This window comes from Phycodurus eques, chromosome 9, assembly GCF_024500275.1.
Source record: "Phycodurus eques isolate BA_2022a chromosome 9, UOR_Pequ_1.1, whole genome shotgun sequence".
Lineage (NCBI taxonomy): Eukaryota > Metazoa > Chordata > Actinopteri > Syngnathiformes > Syngnathidae > Phycodurus > Phycodurus eques.
Window position 1 is genome coordinate 23666904 of NC_084533.1, and position 19948 is coordinate 23686851.

General features: G+C 37.9%; 1 protein-coding gene across 1 annotated transcript in view; it reads right to left on the reverse strand.

Annotated features, from left to right (window-relative positions):
* slit3 (slit homolog 3 (Drosophila)) overlaps positions 1-19948 on the reverse strand; it is a 234223-nt gene that overhangs the window by 90920 nt on the left and 123355 nt on the right. The window contains 1 exon segment of the mRNA XM_061685536.1: positions 16577-16648. Within this exon segment, the coding sequence (XP_061541520.1) occupies positions 16577-16648 (72 nt within the window).

The following is a 19948-nucleotide window of genomic DNA, read 5'->3' on the forward strand; positions in this document are numbered from 1 at the left end:
GTGTCCACACCTAATGCATATGCAAGTTCAATAAAGTGAAGTGACGGTCCGAAAAGGTTGCCATTGGAAACCCCCCTGGGAAAGCTGCAAATGTTTGAAGGCTAAAAAGCACCCCAGGGGCCAAGATCATTAGCGGCCAAGATATTTACGGCGACGTCTTCAACTTTACCGCGCCTTTAAGTTTACATCAGACGCGCAGTTGTCGGTTTGGAAACTCAGTAAAACCGTATCTGTGCAGAATTTCCTTTTTGAGTCCATTTTTACTCTGAAAATATTGCAGCAAAAACAGCGGTTAGACTGACACAAGGTCTAAGGAACCAAGTGTTATCCACAAATGAAAGGTTCTTGGAAGAACGACTCATTTCCGAGTATGAGCCCGCTTGACGCGGGGCGTAAATGATAGTTTGTGTGCGCAGCCGACTGACAAATGTTAGCGCTCAAAACCACATGGAGATTTGCTTCCTTATTAGCTGACATGGAGTACACAGGGGGGAGATGCTGGATGGTGGTCATTTTGAGATCCCGTGTGGTTTGGAAGAAGGAAGGGAGGTAGGGAGGAACGAGGAGGAGGGAGGGAGGGAGGGAGAGAGGGAGGGAGGGAGGAAGGGGCGAGTGAAGTCAAGAGGGTAGAGAGGAATGACAGCACAGATATTTGGATGGATGAATGGACAGATTATAGTGAAACTAAGAAAGGAAGGAGTAAAAGGGAAGAAAGGAAATAAAGCAGGTGGATGGATCAAAAGAATGGAGTGTGAGGGGGGAGAGAAGCAAGAAAGATAGCGAAGGAAAGAAGAGACGTGAGGAACTGAAGGTAGGGACGTATGAGTTGAGGAAATACGAAGGGGAAGGAGGTAAGAAGGAAGCAGGACAAAAGGGATGATTTTGAGGAATTCAAGGTAGCGAAGGATACTTTAAAGCAGTAAGAAATGGAGGAAGAAAGAAAGATAGGGAGGTAACAAAGGAACAAAGGGATGAAATGGAAGTGAGGAATTGAAGGTAGGAAGGTATGAGTTGAGGGAGTATGGAAGGGAAGGAGGTAAGACAGATGAAAGACGAAAAGGAGGAAGCAAAAAAGGTACAAAGAAGGAGGACATTGAGGTAGAAGGAAGGACAGGAGGATGCAAAAATGAACAAAGACAAGGAAATAAAGGAAGGGAGAAAGTGAGGGATGGAAGGTAGAAAAGGAAAACTTGAAGGAGGGGCCCAAAGGAGAGTACAAAAGATTAAAATGAAGGAAGGGATCAAATATCATTTAAAATCAGAAAGGAAGGAACAAAGGAATACTACAGACGCAAGGAAAGGAAGAAGGAAACTGAGATGTTGACGTTCAAGAAGGATGAATTGAGGTAGCAAATAAAGGAGAAAGATGAAAGGAAGAAAAGAAAAGAAGGAAGAACCGCAAAGGCTTCATGAAGGCAAGTGGAGGACTCTTCTTGTTTGTTGAAGACGTTTCACCTTGAATCCAAAAGGCTTCTTCGCTCCGAAGATTTTAGCTGTGGTATTTTTGCCAAACTGCAAACAGCTGACTTAAAGCATCTAGTTCAACAAATTAGAAAGAAAAAAAAACGTCTCTAAACGTTAGCAGGAAGTATGAGGCATCACAAATAGCCTGCCTGTAACACATGTGTCAAACTTGTGGTCTGGGAGCCAGATTCAGCCCGCCACATCATTTGAGACTCCACACCGAAGATTTAGAACCGAAGAAGACTTTTGAATTCAAGGCGAAACGTCTTCAACAAAAGAGTCCTGTTGTTTTGATTCAACTGTTGTGTATTAACATGATTACCTGGAGGACAGACTATCTACACAGACATGGGAAGGAAGGAAGAAAAGAGTTAAAGGTGCAGAAGCATGAATGGAGGTAGTAAGGAAGGAACTGATTGATGAAGGAAGGAAGTGAGGAAGCAAGAGAGGAAGGATAATCGATTGGAAAACGATTCGATTGTGACAGCCCTAGAGTCAGCACACAACTGAAAATGTAATGTCTCTAACCACAAATAAAGTTCAGCTGTCCACGCAGGCTTTTCCAGACATTATTGTTGCTTCCAAGCAGAAGCCTAAAGGTTTTTTTGCCAACACTGACTGGCATTTGGAACACTAAGGCCCCTGTTCCAGCCGAAGTAAAACAGCTCCTAAACTAGACCAAAGTGACTTTAGATCACAATCAACTCTTCCACCCTCCACCTCCCCAAAGCCTTAACCTTTACACTGACCTTGAGCCCGCTGACTCACACAAAAGCCAAAAACGGGGCGGCGAACCCAAAATGACTCGACAGCAGAAATCCGCACCACCCTGACCCGACAAACAATTGCTCATTGTTAAACTGATGCGTCCGCTCAACCACAACACCATCAATACAACTGAACTGGAGAGTCAAACACAGCCTCCTTTTAAATATATAACTATAGACCGAAGAGCTGGAGGCACGTCGGAGTCACCACGCAACCACTAAATGATAAAATCATTACCGGACACACTGGTCGCTTGACGTTTTGTGGTCAAACACAAAAAAAAAACTACTCGTTCGTTTGCACTGCCGCCAGCCATTGTTTCGACATTGACGACCATCAAGCATCTGACTGACTACCTTTCATTTACACTGCCTTTATGGAACAATAGTTTTTAATAGCGGATATCAACCATGTTGTCACCACGTAAACGTCATATTAAATGTCATTCCATGTGTTTTATGTATCCACATTAGGGTGTCGGATGAGCTGGACCCTATTGGGCGAGAAGCGGGGAATACCCAGGACTGGTTGCCAACCTAAACCTATTAATTCTTCGATAAATGTTAATAATTTAAACCATTAAGATGGCACAAACATCGTTAACAAAACAGTTTAATATCAGTTTAAAATCTGTAATTTTCCACCAACGATCCTGGCTAAACTTAGCTCCTTCGCAACGATCTTAGAACAATCAAGATGTTCACTTCAAAGTACTTTTGTGACACCAATTTCTATGCTCTTATTTATCTTGGGCTTTGGCACCATATTCAATCAATCAATCTTTACTTGTAACTGCTTTTCATACAGATAAATGCAACACAAAGCGCTTTACATAAATTAAAATAAACATATGAATGGATTATATATATATATAATCGATTCCACAGAAATAAAAACATGAATAGGTGAATTGGTGAACACCCAACCGCAAATGGGCAGAGGTTTACTGTAATTATATTTTCTGTAATACTTCATTTAATTTGCCTCCTTCTGGCCGACGCAACCTGTATTCATCCATCACTAAATGTGACATCCGTGTAGCGCGAGCAGCTGTGCGGGCGGAAACCGCATCACAACTTTCGGGAGCAATTGTGCATTGATTTCCCTGTAACGTCATTAAAGTGTAATGCTAATCAGCACATTCGCATCCCAACTCGTCATTGTAATGGCCTATTTTAGTAGCATTACTCCACGGACAGCTTATTTTAGCAAGCATCTGTTCCTCTCGTCATGTTACCTCCTCGCGGGATGACGTCACAGGTCTGGTTTAAAATAGAAGCAGAACATGTAATATGGTTATTAAATATTAACTAACTAGTGCAGGACAATGTAGCGAAGCAGTCACCAACCGAATCTCCAATTCTATAGAATTCCAACATTATAGATGGAGGCTGATAAAAAATAGTTTACATTTATTTTAAATAAAATAATTCAAAAGTAAAATAGATTAGATAGATTAGATAGATAGATAGATAGATAGATAGATAGATAGATAGATAGATAGATAGATAGATAGATAGATTATTAAACACTCCTATTGGTCAAATTTCACCATTTAAAATAAAAAACTGGAAACTTATTTTTAAAATTTAAAAAAAAAACTTTTTTTTTGTTTTTAATTAAACCTGTTCTTGAATTTACAATCACTTCTCCATACGTTGTATATTAAATATATTGCTCTCCCAGCAAAAGAGTGGGCTAAAAAGGGGGCAGAAATGTCCAATTCATACAATTTCTTTCTTTGCAAATATTGTGCAATAATTCACATTATACTTCCAATGGTACATAGCTTATTTCATCTAAAGGGCATACATTTGCTACCGTAATGAGCAGAAAAGCTGGCTTGAAGCTCATGTGAGCATAAACCCAAACCACTTGCTGTATTTTTGGTGGAAATGTTGTTACAAAGGATGAACAACAAAGGAGGACGGTCTAAAAACGACAAGCATTGGTTGATATGATTTCGAGTTAATAGGGCATAAAATTGATGCACGCGTGTATGCATGCATGTGCGTTTGTGTGACAAACTGACTGAAAGTCACCTTGCACAGTGCACCGTGCAACTCTCTCCTTATGAATTATGACAGTTGCTGCTTGGCTAAAGTTACTCTGCTAAGACAAACACACACACACACACATATACAGACACGCACGACCTGTACATCATCTCTCTGGTGCTTGTGGAGGAAAGTGATCATAAATTATGCAGCCGTGGCTCTTTCCCTTTTTAGGCTCTGTGGAGTCTTTGAGAGTGTTCATAAAATGCGTGCGTACTTGTGCTACTTTGGCCAAATGTCATGTCGCTACTTCCTCCATCCATCAAGGTGTCACATCGCTGGTTCCTGTCGCATTCGGCGACAAGTTGAGGTTGAGGGAGGGAAGAAGAAGAAAAAAATAATAATAATAATTTAGTCTGACCTCAAGGTGGCTGTATTTAAAATTACTACAATATCCGTTGCTGTCCTATGTGATTTTGGCATCGATTTGTTAATCTTGTCAAGTAGCTACATGGAAAAAAGATAAACAAGGGTACATTAGTCATTTATTCCTGAAAAATGAAACTTTTCTACTCATATAATTGTGATTTTCGTCACCAAAAATTACTACTTTATTTTACAAGTATACATTTTTAATGCTATTATGGTTTGTTTTATTTTTTCTTAAAATGACTAATTTATTCTCATACAACTATGATTTTAAACTCACATTAGTTTTATTCACAAAACTGCTACATTGTAGGTCAAGAATTTATTTTTGCTATTGTATTTTAATCTTGAAAAATTTATTTATTCTTGCAAATTCTCATAATTGGATACTTATAATTATATTCACAAAAATGTACCATTTTGTTTGAGTTAGTTTTATTATTTGAATCTTGAAAATGTACAACTTAATTTAGTAAAACATTGTTTTTCTTATGATGATGACTTTATTCTTGAAAAAATATTACTGAATACTGTTCTAATATTCTGATTTTCTTTCAATAAAATTTAAATGTTGTGCTAATAATACTTTTACTTAATTGTTATACTAACATGACTAACGACCAATAATAATAATCTTGTCGCATTTGATCAAGTTCCACTGTGGCTGCAGTACCTTTCCATACGATTCTTCCCTACTAATTCTGTGAGCTTAATTAAGAATCATATATTCAGAAAACTATTATTAATAAACCAGTGACAAGTTGCATATTTGATGAATCATGTCTGACAAGTATTTTTTTTCTTTTGCACCCTATTAACAAATGACCACCTATACATTTGCATGAAACATTTGTCCCACCTGCTTTCAGCTGAGAGCATTTACACACAAATTAAAGATGCTTATGAAAAATGAGAGACGATCTACTTAGGAAGAAAAGATTATCGGCTGCTCCCATTAATCGTTGTTGTCAGCAGAGAGGGGGGGAAAAAATGGAAAAAGAAGTTGAAAGATCAATGAAGGAGAAAAACCATCTTATCCAACTGCTTAGGACATTTGAATAATGATTAATTAATCAGTTTCATATTAGGACGACGAGGCTGCTCTCCACCGCTCATTAGGTACACACGTGCACACACAAACACACGCACACCCACACACACTGTGCCTATTTGAGTGTGCGCGCGCATGTATTAAAGCACTGCATGTCTCATGTGTGCCAGGGGCCTCATTGGCATGCGTGGCGCCGACCCGCCGAGCGTGAGCTGTCCGGCCTCGCGTCGGACTCATTAGCGCGCTCGTTAGTCCAGTTATGTTAAATCTAAATTACCATTCATCATCACACGGGGAGCCATCACTTACGGGCTGCGCTAAATGGATTAACCGAACGCTGGACATTTCGGACGCGCTCGCCGTGCCGCGGCAGAATCACAAATCGGGCGTTAGCAAGCGGCTAACGTGTTTTAGCGTGGCTTGCGCGCGGTTGATTGGCAGACATTAGCAATGATTGCTTGGCCCTCGTACAGAGTGGCGTTTAATTTGTAAATTTGTCCATTTACTTGAATTTCAAATTGATATTTCTGATTGAAATGTATTGAAATATCATTCATCTGTTCCAGAACCACAGAAAACACCAGAATAGTTTTAATTGTTTGAATAATACAAATAGCACTGCATGGTAAACTATAGATAAAAACATACTTGTAGAGAATGTAAAGAAATAAACTGGTTAAATAAAGTTTCGTTAAGCTGAAAGTCACAAATTTGTCCGTTGTTGTGTGCCAATAACGGCGTGGGCAAGTGAGCGACGTCAGGTTCTGGATCACGCGGTTTGTTCAGTGTTAGTGTCTGTGTCATGCTCCTTGAGCGTGTTTTCATTTTATATTTGTGTCTTTGACTGTTTGTCCCCTTCAATAAACAGCTGACAGTGTATTGCTGAAAGTGTATTGCTGATCTGCTCCAAATATTGTAGCTGCACAGTTGCGTTCTGATATATTGCGTTTTTTGCCCTAGCAATAAGTGAAACCTATGATGTAGAAATACCCTATTCAAATACACCCTAGGCATGTACGGCACTTACATTTTTTTCAGGTCTGTAAACAAACTTTTCAAATAATATAAACATTCACTGGCTAGCTGAGCTAAAGTCAAAGCCTCTGATGTCACTCAGTAGGCCACGCCCTCTTAGGACATAGCTCATGACTACTACTGTGTGTGTGTGTGTGTGTAAATTACACTTTATAAAAACAGTTCATTTGTTTACATTCTCTTTCATTATATTATTTACAATACGGTGCTATTTACCTGTCAGACATAATATACTCAAAGGCATATATTTTTTATCATCTGCAACGAACGACAAATATTACTGTGTTGTACTGAGGAGCTGACATCTCCATGTACTGTATAACAACATGTCGGTAGTATACTGCCCCTGGGTGGCCAAGACGTGCACACCAGAAGCAGTAGCACGTCAAATGAAATGAAGCAAAAAAAATAATAATAATGGGGCAAAAACTGTTTTGTCTTTTCCATTCTATTTCTGTCATTACTGAATATTTTTAAGCGCAATATCATAGAATGCTGTTTTTACACTAAAAGGTTGGCAAAGTCCCCACTGAAGGCCCAGGTACCAAATGTAAGCAGACGTGTACAAATCATACTATGACAAATCTTGTCACAAAGCACGCAGGATGTAGTTGGGGATCCTCGGAGCGTGCGATCGCCAGCCACCGTTTTGCGTTTGAGTGTGAACAGAATACGGGAAACGCTTCATCGTGGCGTGCGTGTAAACGCTTGTTTCCACCGTGTTGGCGTGCTCGGGGGCGCAATCGAGCGTGAAATGACGGCAACACATGGAAAGACAAACAGTCCCGCATCAAGCACTTCCATCTGCACGGACACGACTACAAAAAGATGAACAAGTTCAACTAACACAAGGCATCTGCCGCCAAATATTGTGTTTAGTGCATGACTATGCCACAAATAGAGGACAGGGACATTTATTTACTCAAGCTCAGATGGGGGGAGGAACCTATTAACACATTTTTGGAATTATTCAACAATCTTACTGGTATATTACATGTTTCAAGGGATATATGTGTTTGAAACTAAAGAAAAAGGGCTACAATGGAAATACGTGTCATAGCAAGAAACAAGGCTTACTAAGCAAACCAAAAAAAAAATAAAAAATCACAATTCAAGTGACAGTGAATATCTCAACTCATTTCACAACAAACGGCAGTTTGGCACATCGTGAAAAAATCTTCAAAGAAGCTTTGTACTGTTTACCGCTAAACTAAACATCAAACCAAAGGCAATTACACTTTGTGTATTTAAAACAACCTCACAGCTTTAGTCTTAATCAAGTCCATTTAGCCAATTGCTAACAAAATAATGCAAAACTCCATAGCTCCCATGAGACTTTAGTAGAATTCTATACAAATTGGTAAATAGTAGCCACCTGACACAATTCCAGGGCACTTGTCCCCCTTTTAATAAGACGCAACGAGTAGTAAGCGTTCAAACAAATTTAGTAAGTAGTAGCAAACCGATTTATTTCTAGGAAACTTGTAGCATTGTGTCTGCTTAAGAATTTAGTAGAATTTTGTACAAATTAGTAAATAGTAGTTAATACATTTCTAGACCAGGATTTTAATTACAACCAGCTACTTTAAAATGATATACATAAAATATTTTTTATATGAAAAAATTTATAGCATTGTGCTTGCTTTCTTGGGATTTATGTAGGATTTTGTACAAATTAGTAAGTAGTAGCAACTTGACATACTTCTAAGCTACTTGTAGCATTGTGCCTTGGATTTTCGACAAGTAGAACCTTTAAGTAGATTAAGTTATAATGAAATATTTAAAAATTACTTAAAATTTTATTACAAGACATTGTGCTGACATTTGTGTTATTTCTGGCCAAATTTTACTTTTAGGTAATGAATACAATACATTTTCTTTACGCTGCACAAGATTTGGATCTTGAATATCTGATCCTATTTTCATCTGCCCAGCAGAGTGATTATTTATGTCCTGCACAAGAAATAAGTTTGATTACAAACTATAGAATCGAGCCCAACTGGCATCTTGTAATTGTTACATATTTTAGCCAAAATTCTTCATCCTTGCTGGCAGGTTTTACGGATACGGACGCTATAACAATCCAACGATTAATTCCATAAACTGACATTGCCGCCCACAAACTGGTGCAGTTTAATCATCGGGCATGTGACCAAAAGTCATCGCCGCATGCAAATTTCCTCTTGTAATTTTTCACCATGGCAGCATCAGAGTCGATCTTCATCACCAAAGCGGCTCGGTGCGGATATGAAAACCCGGGAAAGGATGACCCTCCTGCTGGGGTCAAATGCACTAATCGCATCTCAATTCAGGGGCGTGAATTGATAGTGAGGCCAACATTTAAAGTCCGGCGGACCTTTGATTGAAACGAAAGAAGGCTGGAAATAAAAACTAATAAATAAAAAAATTTAAAAAATAAAAATAAAAAACAATATAACCTGAAAAACTTTCATAAAACATTTTACAACAAGTGCTCCTTATAAAAAAAAAAGAAATGTCATAAATTAGTAATGACTACAGTATACACTGGTTGTGAACTGTGTGGGCTCACTATTTGGCAGGCTACTGTTGCTCGTAACAGTGTCTATATTCTCGTTCTTATTATAACGCATAAGACATTATTTAAGAAGATACTACTGTTTATAATGAGAAAAAGGGGCAAAGCAGTACAAGCTAAATGTGGGGCTCACTATTTGGCAAGCAGGAGGCTGTAAATCATGTTATCTCATGATTTACAGCAGTCTAAGTGTTGGGGGGAAAAAAGGACCATTTTTAATAATCATGTATAAACCTACAACATGGTACTTTTACTGTAGAGTGATATCGTATAAACTCACTATTTGCAAAGCAGGAGGCAATTGTGGCTTGAGAGTTGTGCTTTGTAAATTGTACTATGTCTTGTAATTATTATTTTCTTTTTCTGCTGCCTGATTTGGCCGGGTCTCTTTTGAGAAAGAGCTTTTTAATCTCAATGGGACAAACCTGGTTAAGTAAAGGTTACATTAAAAAATAAAAATGCCAATGACAATGATGATAGCTGTTATTTAGTAGTATTAAAAAAAGTCTATGAACAACCATTTTAAAAAAAATTATGTATGAACCTTGAACTCACTATTTGGGAAGCAGGAGGTCACTCTGGCTAGTCCTATTTATGACGATGATGATGATTTAAAGCAGTGTTTAAAAAATTTATTAATATCAATTTTACTAAATACATAAAATATGAAACATGAAAATAGCACTATTTGTGAATTTGGAAGATTATTTTTTTTTTGGTATGAATTTCCACAAAATGTTTGTAACAGTGCATTATATTTTATGGAAACGTCTTGAATAATCAGTCAAGCCACATCCATAACGACATGCAGTTGTGTGAGTCATGATAATGGCGTGGGCCGCTAATGAACCTCCCTCGTAAATTAATCAAGTTTTTTTTTTTTTTTTTTTTTTTAAATCATAATTAGCCGTTGTTTTTCCGAGCAGACCCTTATCGCGCACACAAGTCAGAGTTTAATGCTGTCCTGTCGGACATGAAAAAGAATTATAGTTTGGCTACTTTTATTAATATGCGTTATTAAAAATGCTCACGCCTCGGATGTTAACCATTTAATTAGCAAGCGCGTAGTATAAGTGGAATCCAATCTTGTGAAATATTAAAATGTTTGGAAATTCATTTCTTTTGTCTTAAATTTGCACTTGGTTACTGAAGCAGGTGTCACAATAAGGAAGATTTAATGGGGATTTCCTCCAGCCAATACATACAAATATAAATATACAATTAAGACCTCCTATCCAAAAATTCAGGGGGACAGTAGGAAATTCAAATTGTAATCATTAAAAACAAACAAACAAAAAAAGCAATATGTGGTGTTGGGATTTCCTCTCTCGTGTTGTATGCTCAGACCACAGGAAAAAAGTAAAATACAAAATAAAAAAAATACAATTATAAAAAATAAAAAATAAGTCATGAACAATATTAAAAAATTGAAAGTATTTTGTTTTTTGTACATATTTTTATGATATATGAATTATAATGCATCAATATGTAGTGCTGGAATTATAAAATGAATTAAAATAGATAAGATAAAATAAAATGAAACTGAAAGTATAAAAAAACTAATACAAAAAAAAATACAAATTTGTACTGGAATTTCCTTTAAAGAAATCCATAATCAACTGTGTAAAAGCTCAAATATTTGGTATTATGTTGAAATTGTGCACACTTCTGCCAATATCTAATGATAAAAATATAATTGTTTACAATTACTGTATTATATTACATTATATGGAGTAGGTTACATTATATGTAGTGCTGGGATTGCATATCATGAATAAAATAAAATTAATTGAAATAACTGAAGTAAATATAAATGACAAAATTAAAGATTTGAAGTATTCGTGGAATTTCCTCAAAATTAAAAAAAATTTATAATCAACTCTGAGAAGACGAAATATTCGTCATTGGGTTAAAATTGTGTACATTTGCATTTCCAAGCTTACTAAGGATTTTTTTTTTTTTACCAATATAGATTACCAATATAGCTTAATATTAAATTCCATGAAATAAATTCAAACTATTTAATTAATTGCAGCCCCAGGTCATAGAAGAGCTTTGCTTCCACTGACTGATAACGGCATCTTTGACATCTCCCTTAATGTCTCTCTTTTCTCTTCTTCTTCCTCCTCCTCACATGCTGTTTTGATGAACGCAGCGAGGCTCATCCTTCTAAAAGCAAGCTTATAATTTATTAAGGCTCTGAATGGCTGCTGTTACTATGTATTGTTTTTCAACACATTTTGGGAAAAAATGGTGGAGTTTGGCATGTTGTCGGCAAGTAAAAAGGAGCAGAAGGAAGGAGAAGGGCGGCCAGATTCCCCAGACATCATTTATTTATCTGAAAAGAGGACTTGAGAGAGAAATGAATATGCAATGTAGTATGTAGCGATGTGATTGGATGAGAGAACACCTTTATAAATAAAAAATTAAAAAATAAACAAGAAAAGATGCTAGATGAGTAAAGGTCTCAAAGATGAGAGAGTGAGAGAAGGATCAAAAGATGACAAAAAAGAAAGCTGTGTGATAACAGATATCAAAAAAGGAAGGAAAAAGCGTTAGCGTCGTGACGGAAGAGGTAGAAGATCACAGGGAAGGAGGCAGGCACGCATTAATTATTAACGGAACAAATGTCTGACTGACTGACTCAATTTGGGGCTTGGCTGTTTCCACACCACAAAGGTGTCACATTGACTTCTAGTGACGATGGGCAGCATCAGTCTTATTCATGCTTTGCAATCTGCGGATGACTCAAATTACTTTAACACTTTACATGGCTTTTAATTAACAGTTTTAAAGTTAGTTAACAGCGACGGTGAAATCCTGCTGGCCAATTAATCATCCCACTGTCTTTTGAGAGCCTCTTTATAATAGGGTGGGGCTTGAGGGCCACATTAGATTTTTTTTAAAGTCGGGCCAATGTGATTTGTACATGAGATAAAATAAATCAATAAAAGAATTAAAATATGTCCTAATATTGGTTATTGAAATTTATTTAATTGAATAATTGGTTACAATATATTTATAATAGCTGAATTAATGCAACACATATTACAGCAATCTTGATAATGAAAATGCTCAGTGGGCCGGATTCAAAATGGTATCGTCCCATTTACTTTTTGTACAAAATCCTACAAAATTTTGTGAGCTCAAGCTCCCATGGGACAGCTAATTGCCAATGATATTCAACACAGGCAATTTGATAGCCTTGACGCTGAACAAACACAAAACAGCAAAATTGTGGGTTTGAGTTGGCTTTTTACATGGTCCATTGTGGCGTTCACATTTCACAACTGTAAAAATGACTTTAAAGCAGAGCTAATGAGCTACAAAAACACGTTTCACTATTCACCTAATACTAATAGTAATAATCTGAAAAACTAAATCTATCTCAAAAGGAATGTGTGTGGGTGTCAAGGAAGTAAGTTGAAGCAATAAAACTAGCTTTGTATGCTCAGGGAGGAGCCAAGTTTAGCCTGGGTTGGTAGTGGAAGTTAGAGATTTGCGCAACATGTGTATGAACTTCCGTTCTGTAAGCCATTCATTTTTAAGGGTAATATTGTAACATCAGTTTGAAATTGTTTTGGGATCATAGGCAGTGGTATACAGTATTTACAATTTAAACTATTAATACAGTGATGCCTTGAGATGCGACTGCCTCGAGCTGTTGCTATGACAGATAATTCCAATCAGAGTCCGGCCGAGATGCAGCTTTTGATACCTCATTTGTGCGGACACGCTGAATGGTACATGTAAAATTCAGGCACAACAGAAATAAATCAATAAAAACAGCAGAATAAGAAAGAAGAAAACAAATTGAATAAGCATGAAGGATACGAATATGGGTTGCTTGGCTTTGCAGCAGGGCTATAATAAATACAAATGCAGTAATAATTATAAATGAAATACTAAATCATTTAAAAAAATAAATTTAAAAAAATAACTAAAATAATCATAAATGAAAATTAAAAGTAAAGTAACATTTAAAATACAGTACTTAAAAAATGGGGACAGCGTCAATTGTAGTTTTTTTTGCAATTCACAACAGGGCTCGGTCTCGAGCCCCCATGAATATTGGGGGGGGGTTAGTGTACTGTTATTTTAAATAAATTGACAAGTGGTTGGAAAAGTGCAACCAAGGAAATAAAACGGCTGCCAACCTAAGAGTGTAATCGCATGACCTCGTATTATTTTGTATCATGCTCACAGATTCGACCCCTTGGCCTGGACAGATTGTGTGTGTGTGTGTGAGTATGGCGACGCATGAACAAACACTACACGTGTGTGTGTGTGTGTGTGTGTGTGTGTTTGTGCACCTGGCTTTACTAAAACGTCACACCGGGGTGAATAAAGTGTGTGCCCTGCCGTCTGCTGTGTATTTACAGTGCATTGTAAATCGCTGACGTCAACCCTCTTATGAATTGCTAATGTCCCGCATCAACCATCAACACTCCCCTCCGGGGGGAAATGTCAGGAACCAAAAAGGTGGACACGACTTCTTCTCAACATCATCGTGGCTCGGTTCTCATCTGGCTCTCGCGCACCCGCATATCGAACCGTTTCCACCGGAAGCCGCGACTCTCTTGAATCATTCATGTGAGCACATTAGGCAGCGCCACACCGCACCATCAGCGCCACAGCAGCAAGGGAAGGATGACACCGATTAACGACGCACCGCCGTGTGCCGCATAAATAACTCATGTGGAGTCATCGCAACAAATGTACACAATCACGAGAAAAACATTGTTTTGTGTTTGAAATTGAAAGATTGAATGTTGTCAAGATACTTTGCTTTGTTTTTGAAGTCAGCTGTGACAAAGTGTGGTATGACTATCACTAGTGGTACGTTGTCTCCCTCTAGTGGTATGCCAATTCAATACAAATAAAACACATTTAAAATTAAAATACAATCAGGCATATTATCATGAAGCTTGAAGCTTTGCATACACCCTTTTTAATTTCTTTTTCCAATCCACTACTATACATTTTTTTACTTTTCACCTTTCAAGTACAGTTCAATTGTATTTAACTTTTAATTACAGTATATTGGATTTACTGTCCAACTACATCTAGAATTAATGAAACAATTATTTTTATGAATGAATTAACATATCTTACAAATTGTCACATCTTAATTTAATTCAAACACATGGGGAAATAGCACATATCTTCAACGTGGCAACCTCGCTATATCACTGATTTCTTATCAATTTTCTGGATTGAAATTCGTTTAAAATGTCTTTAAAAGGGTGTTTAAATATGTTTGGCGCATGTGGGAGGGAATTTTAAGGCTTGACTTATAAAAACAAAATATATATTTTTGAAATGGTCTCTCCATATTTAACATTTTCCGAAACACTGGATCACTGTGTCGCTCTCCCCCTCTCCATTTTTTTTATTTAATGATTGTTTAGTATTATGTAAAAATTACAATATTTAAATGAATTCGTACCAGTTTTTTTTAATACACAAAATTTGCTTTTAATCGGACAGCATATTCATGCAAAACAGCCTTGCAATGTGGAACATTTCTGTTGTTACCATAGCAACGAGTAACAAATTTAGCAGTCTAAAATATCGACGGATGAGTCAGCACACACCGATTGCACTAATGTGTGGCAGACTACCAAAAAAATGCTTTTAATTTCAAGAGGATGTTATAACATTCTGTTAGGTCTTACCCTCTATGGGCCTGTCTTTGCCACTTAACACAATTAGCATAATTGCCCATTTGACTTTAGATTTTGCTTCCACGGAAGACAATTTCATTCCAGGACTGCAGGGGGAGCCAAGGATCTTCAGCAATAGTTATTCCCAATTGTTGGTTTAACGAATGCTGCTTTTCCACTGCAAAGTACCACCTCGTCTCAGCTTATTTTGGGGCAGTTCATTTTTGCACAGGAAACTATGAAAAATGCTATTCTAGTATTCAGTTAATTTTTATTTGGGTGGAGACTGAGAGCTAGCGAGACAAAAAATGGACCGCAGCAGCAAAGTGGAGAGTGTGGAATAAAACCCTTAAACAACAAGGTCAGCTAATGTTAGCATGTTTATTTCCAATCATGTGACCTCAAATGTTACAATGAGACAGCGAACTAATAGCGGGAAAACATTTTTTTTAACTGACACCTGGCCTGAATATTTTTTGACTTTTAACCATAAATATACCACAAAATAAGATCACAATTATTATTTAAAACTCATCTTACAGCAGTAACCTTAAAAATAAATGGCTGATAGATTTAGGGGGGGGGGGGGAAATGCATGTCACCTTTACAACTCGTAAAAATAGCAATTGTCAAGCAATCAAGACGCCGCTGTCGTTAGTTAGCTTGAGCTTTTTAATAGCTACTTACCACAGCAAAATACTCTGTAACTTCCATTAACAACCAAGGCTAAACTTAGCTCTGCCCTGAATATTTTAGAACAGTCAAGATGTATCATGTCACCATACTTCCTTGACACCGATTACTATTTTCCTATTAGCCATTGGTCTTCTTGGGGTTTGTGGCAATTTAAATCTGGAAGTGGAAAGCACCTGATTCTGCCGGATGGAAAACATTCAAATCAATTACTTCCAACTTGAATTCATTATAAAAGTGCACTAGTAATCCACTAGTATGCCATAGTGACCTTGAGAATATTCATACCAACCACTAGAATACAACCATGTGTTTTCAGAATGGCCAATTTGGAGAGTTTTTTTTTTTTTTTTCCCCTCCCACTCATGCCCTGACATCCTCTCCTCCTCTGCATCCTCGCCTTCTCTAATTTACAAGTTTTATCAGCAGCAGCACGCTCGCGCTAGAACTTTTCCTCGTACATGGCAACACACTGCCAACAACCCCTGCAGACAAATGAGCCCACATTTGTGCAACACGCACACACAAAAGCAACAACTTTCTCTTAAAATGTCACCAGGAGCATAAAAATGCGACACAATAAAAGATAGATGCATAATCCAGCATCTTGAGTGCCTAATGAGCACATTTTTAGTAGTAGCAACAGCATGCAGGAATATTTAAGAGTGCGTTTCTGCGTGGATGTGTGTGTGTGTGATGTGGATCAAGGACACGCTCCTTTCCATGCACATTTTGTAAGAAAAAGACACTTTGGCATGCAACATTTACCGGCTAGTACACCGAGACACTCATTAAAGTGAGGAAGAAGATGGGATGAAAAAAAAAATGAAGACAGGATGAAGGAAGAGACCTGTTAGATGAAAAGATGGAGAAGAAGGAGGAGGAAGATTTATTTATTTTTTTCTTCTCCACTTACAGAATCTCCAGATCGCGTAGGGCTCGGAAAGCTCCATCTTCAATGCAGCTGATGTGGTTGCTGTCCAGTTGCCTACACAGACACACACACACACACACACACACACGAGAGAGAGAGTCAAGGTCCGCTCAGTTGGAGGGGGAGGAGGGACTTACAAAAAAAAAAAAAAAAAAATAGACGTGAATGAGTGTGTGAGGAGGAGGGGGAGGTGATACCTCAGTAGTGAGCCCAAAGTAGGAGACCCTACACACACACACACACGGTGGAGGGGATGGCCGCTCTCACCTCAGCGCCGTGATGTGTGAGCCGCCCCGAGGAGGAGGAGGAGAGGAAAAAGGAGAGCCGGCAAGGAGGAATAGAAGTGGCCAAACGGCCGGCGTGGCGGCAGCCTATCACCTGCCAGCTCACTCGCCCGCCAGAGGGGTGAGAGAGAGGGAGACGCCCATAGAGAGAAAGAGCGAGAGGAGAGGAAGTGCCCCCCTTCTTGTCTCTTCTGTAAATATTAATTGCATTTTACTCCTCCTCCTCCTCCTGACAATGTCATCTTTTATTCTTTCTCTTTCTTTCTCTTTCCTCTGCGTAGTGAAAGAGGGAGTAATTTCATTACATTAGGCCGGCCAATCCATTAAGGGCCTTTTACCGGCTCTGTCACTGAAACAATTTCATTAAAAGCAAAGCCGCCGTAAATCAACCGGCAGTCACGACTCCACCCCCCCCCCCCCAAAAAAAAAACACAGCTCCACTAGCCCCTGTCCACGCCTCATTGGCTAAACTCCCACATGGACAACTCCCTCCCACCTCCCAACAACGCCATCTTCACCCCGCGTGCCCGCTGTCATCCATCCTTGGCTTTTATTTTAATTTGCTCGTGTTCGACACTGTCGGTCCAGACCGCCCCTAACCCCGCTTTCTTTCCTTCTGCATCCATCACTCCATCCATGAACCCAACAACCCCCCAAAAACTCCACTATACTCCTTCCATTGAACCACGGGTGGCAAAAGCATTCACACTGTGTACTTATGTAGAAGTACAGATACTTCTCCATCCATCCATTTTCTGTTCCGCTTTATCCTCACAAGGGTCGTCTTTGGGCGAGAGGCGGGGTACCCCCTCAACTGGTCGCCAGCCAATCGCCGGGGGAAAAAAAAAAATGTAAGTTTAACTTGACAACCAGCGTGTGGACTCGGGCTACATGCTGGTGCGGCTGCTTTAGAGCGCCTCATTGTCACGGCGTGGAAAAGTCCTGCGAGGCCTGCGGTGGGATATATATTCCAGTCACCGCAGGCTTTAAGTCAACATATTTCCACAGCTCGAATATGTAGTCATGCCGAGGCATAAGAAAAATCCTCGTGGAAGGTCGAAGTAGTAGCATTTCATTGAGGTAATCGGGCAGGGTCTGGTTTCAGTGCATTCAGACACACTCGCAGCATTTCAGAGACAACAGCTTAATTTTTCACCATCCATTTTGAAACCTCATTTTATATTGCTGATTTTTTTTTTTTTAATCATTCAAATGTTAACAACACTTCTCTGTTGAGTGTCAAACTTTAGAAGCTATACATGCTTTCACTTTACTTTTAGTACATAAGTAAAAAGTATGCTTTATTGTGAAATAAATATATTTGTTTTAATAACTTGGCACAATAAGAAAACAATTCTGTTACATGTAACATGTCAGTTATTGTTTTTAAATTAAACCAAGAGCTTGCTAGTACTAGCTAGTGCTAAAATGTTGAATTAGTAAATCATAACTAAAACAATACACCTTACTTGAATGTGTTTCAAATTACAAGATGGCGGTTTTTAGGCTGGCACAAGAGAAAGCATTCACCACGAATCATTCTTGAAGCCGACATGTTTTTATTTTTGGCCTCATAAATCCCCAAATTCTCAACCAATCAATCAAGATCTCAACCATGATGACTTTACCCCTCTTCTATTTATGCCTTTCTTACATCGTGTTGTCATTCACTGAGATTGAAAAAAGTAACGAGTCTTAAAAAATAAATAAATAAATAAATAAAAGTGCAGATACCAGTTTTTACATATAGGGAGTAAAAGTAATCAGAAAATTAACTACTTCATTACAGGTACCTGAACAATTTACTTATACTTTAGTACACTAAAAGTATTTGTACCTTTTCCCCTCCCACCACTCTTTTCAGCATTATCTTCCTATTTGAACTGAAGTTGCTTGTATGTGGTAAGCAGATGGGCACAAATCAAAATACTAAAATAACCACTCACATCCACTCTCTTTTTAAGTTTAGTCAGCTCTTCTGGTCCATTTTCCTGCTCTTCACCTTCACCTTTTTCCTCCTCCCACTCTCTGGACCAAGTGTGCGACTAAAGAAGCCCTCGCCTTATAGGCAGGTCGTCAGGGCAACAGGTGGACTGGCTTTTCACACAGGATGGAGGGTATTTTATGATATTTGGGACAAGTCAGGCTAACAAAAGCGGTCACCTGGGGATTATCATTTATTTATTATTTTTTTTAAGATTGGTCTTCTTTGAGCATCTTATGTAGGATTGCTAATCTATTTTTGGTTTGTTTTTCTTCTATTAAAGGGTAAATTACATCAATGTTTTACAACGTTTATTGTGCCAAATTTAAAAAAAAAGTCAAAATCAAAAACAAAAAAGTATATATATACACACACACACACACACACACACACACACACACACTGAAATACTTTTGATTGGCTCTCTGGTTATGTGCCATTTTGCCGTAGTCTTAAACATGACATTTTTCCAAAAATGACCTTCACGCGCCACTTTGTGGTGCAATTGGTTAGATTGTGTGAGATTTTAAAAAGGTTAGACACATAGTTAGAACATCAACTATTGAAAAGTTTCATGTTTATAATTATGGACTGTTTTTAATGGAACATTCACATCTGTTTTTTTCAAATGAAGCGATACTGTCTAAATTGTGTCATTGGGTCAACAGGCTATCATGCTATTATGCATATGTACTAGATTGTGTTTATTTTATTTTATTTGTTTTCGTGCCTTTTCCGTGGAAGACTTTCTTCAGGTTTGTGATTGGCCCAAATAGTCTTTAATAATCTAGGAAAATTTGCCAGGATTATAGCACTTTTGTATGACACCAACAAATATATTTCTCAGATATTTTCATTAGATTTTATTTTCTTATATTTGCACTTGAGAATTTTTTAAACCCTATCTTTTTTATTAAATATTTCTTTTGTGTTTGTACATTTTTGTTGTTGTTGCCGTCCAACAAAACCTTTAAGATGTTATGAGTTTTACATTTTTAGTTTATCTGTAACACAAAAACAATAGAATATTTTTCTCTTTTAGTTTGGGGGAGGACTACAGTAGAAAATGAAAAACTGAACATTAAG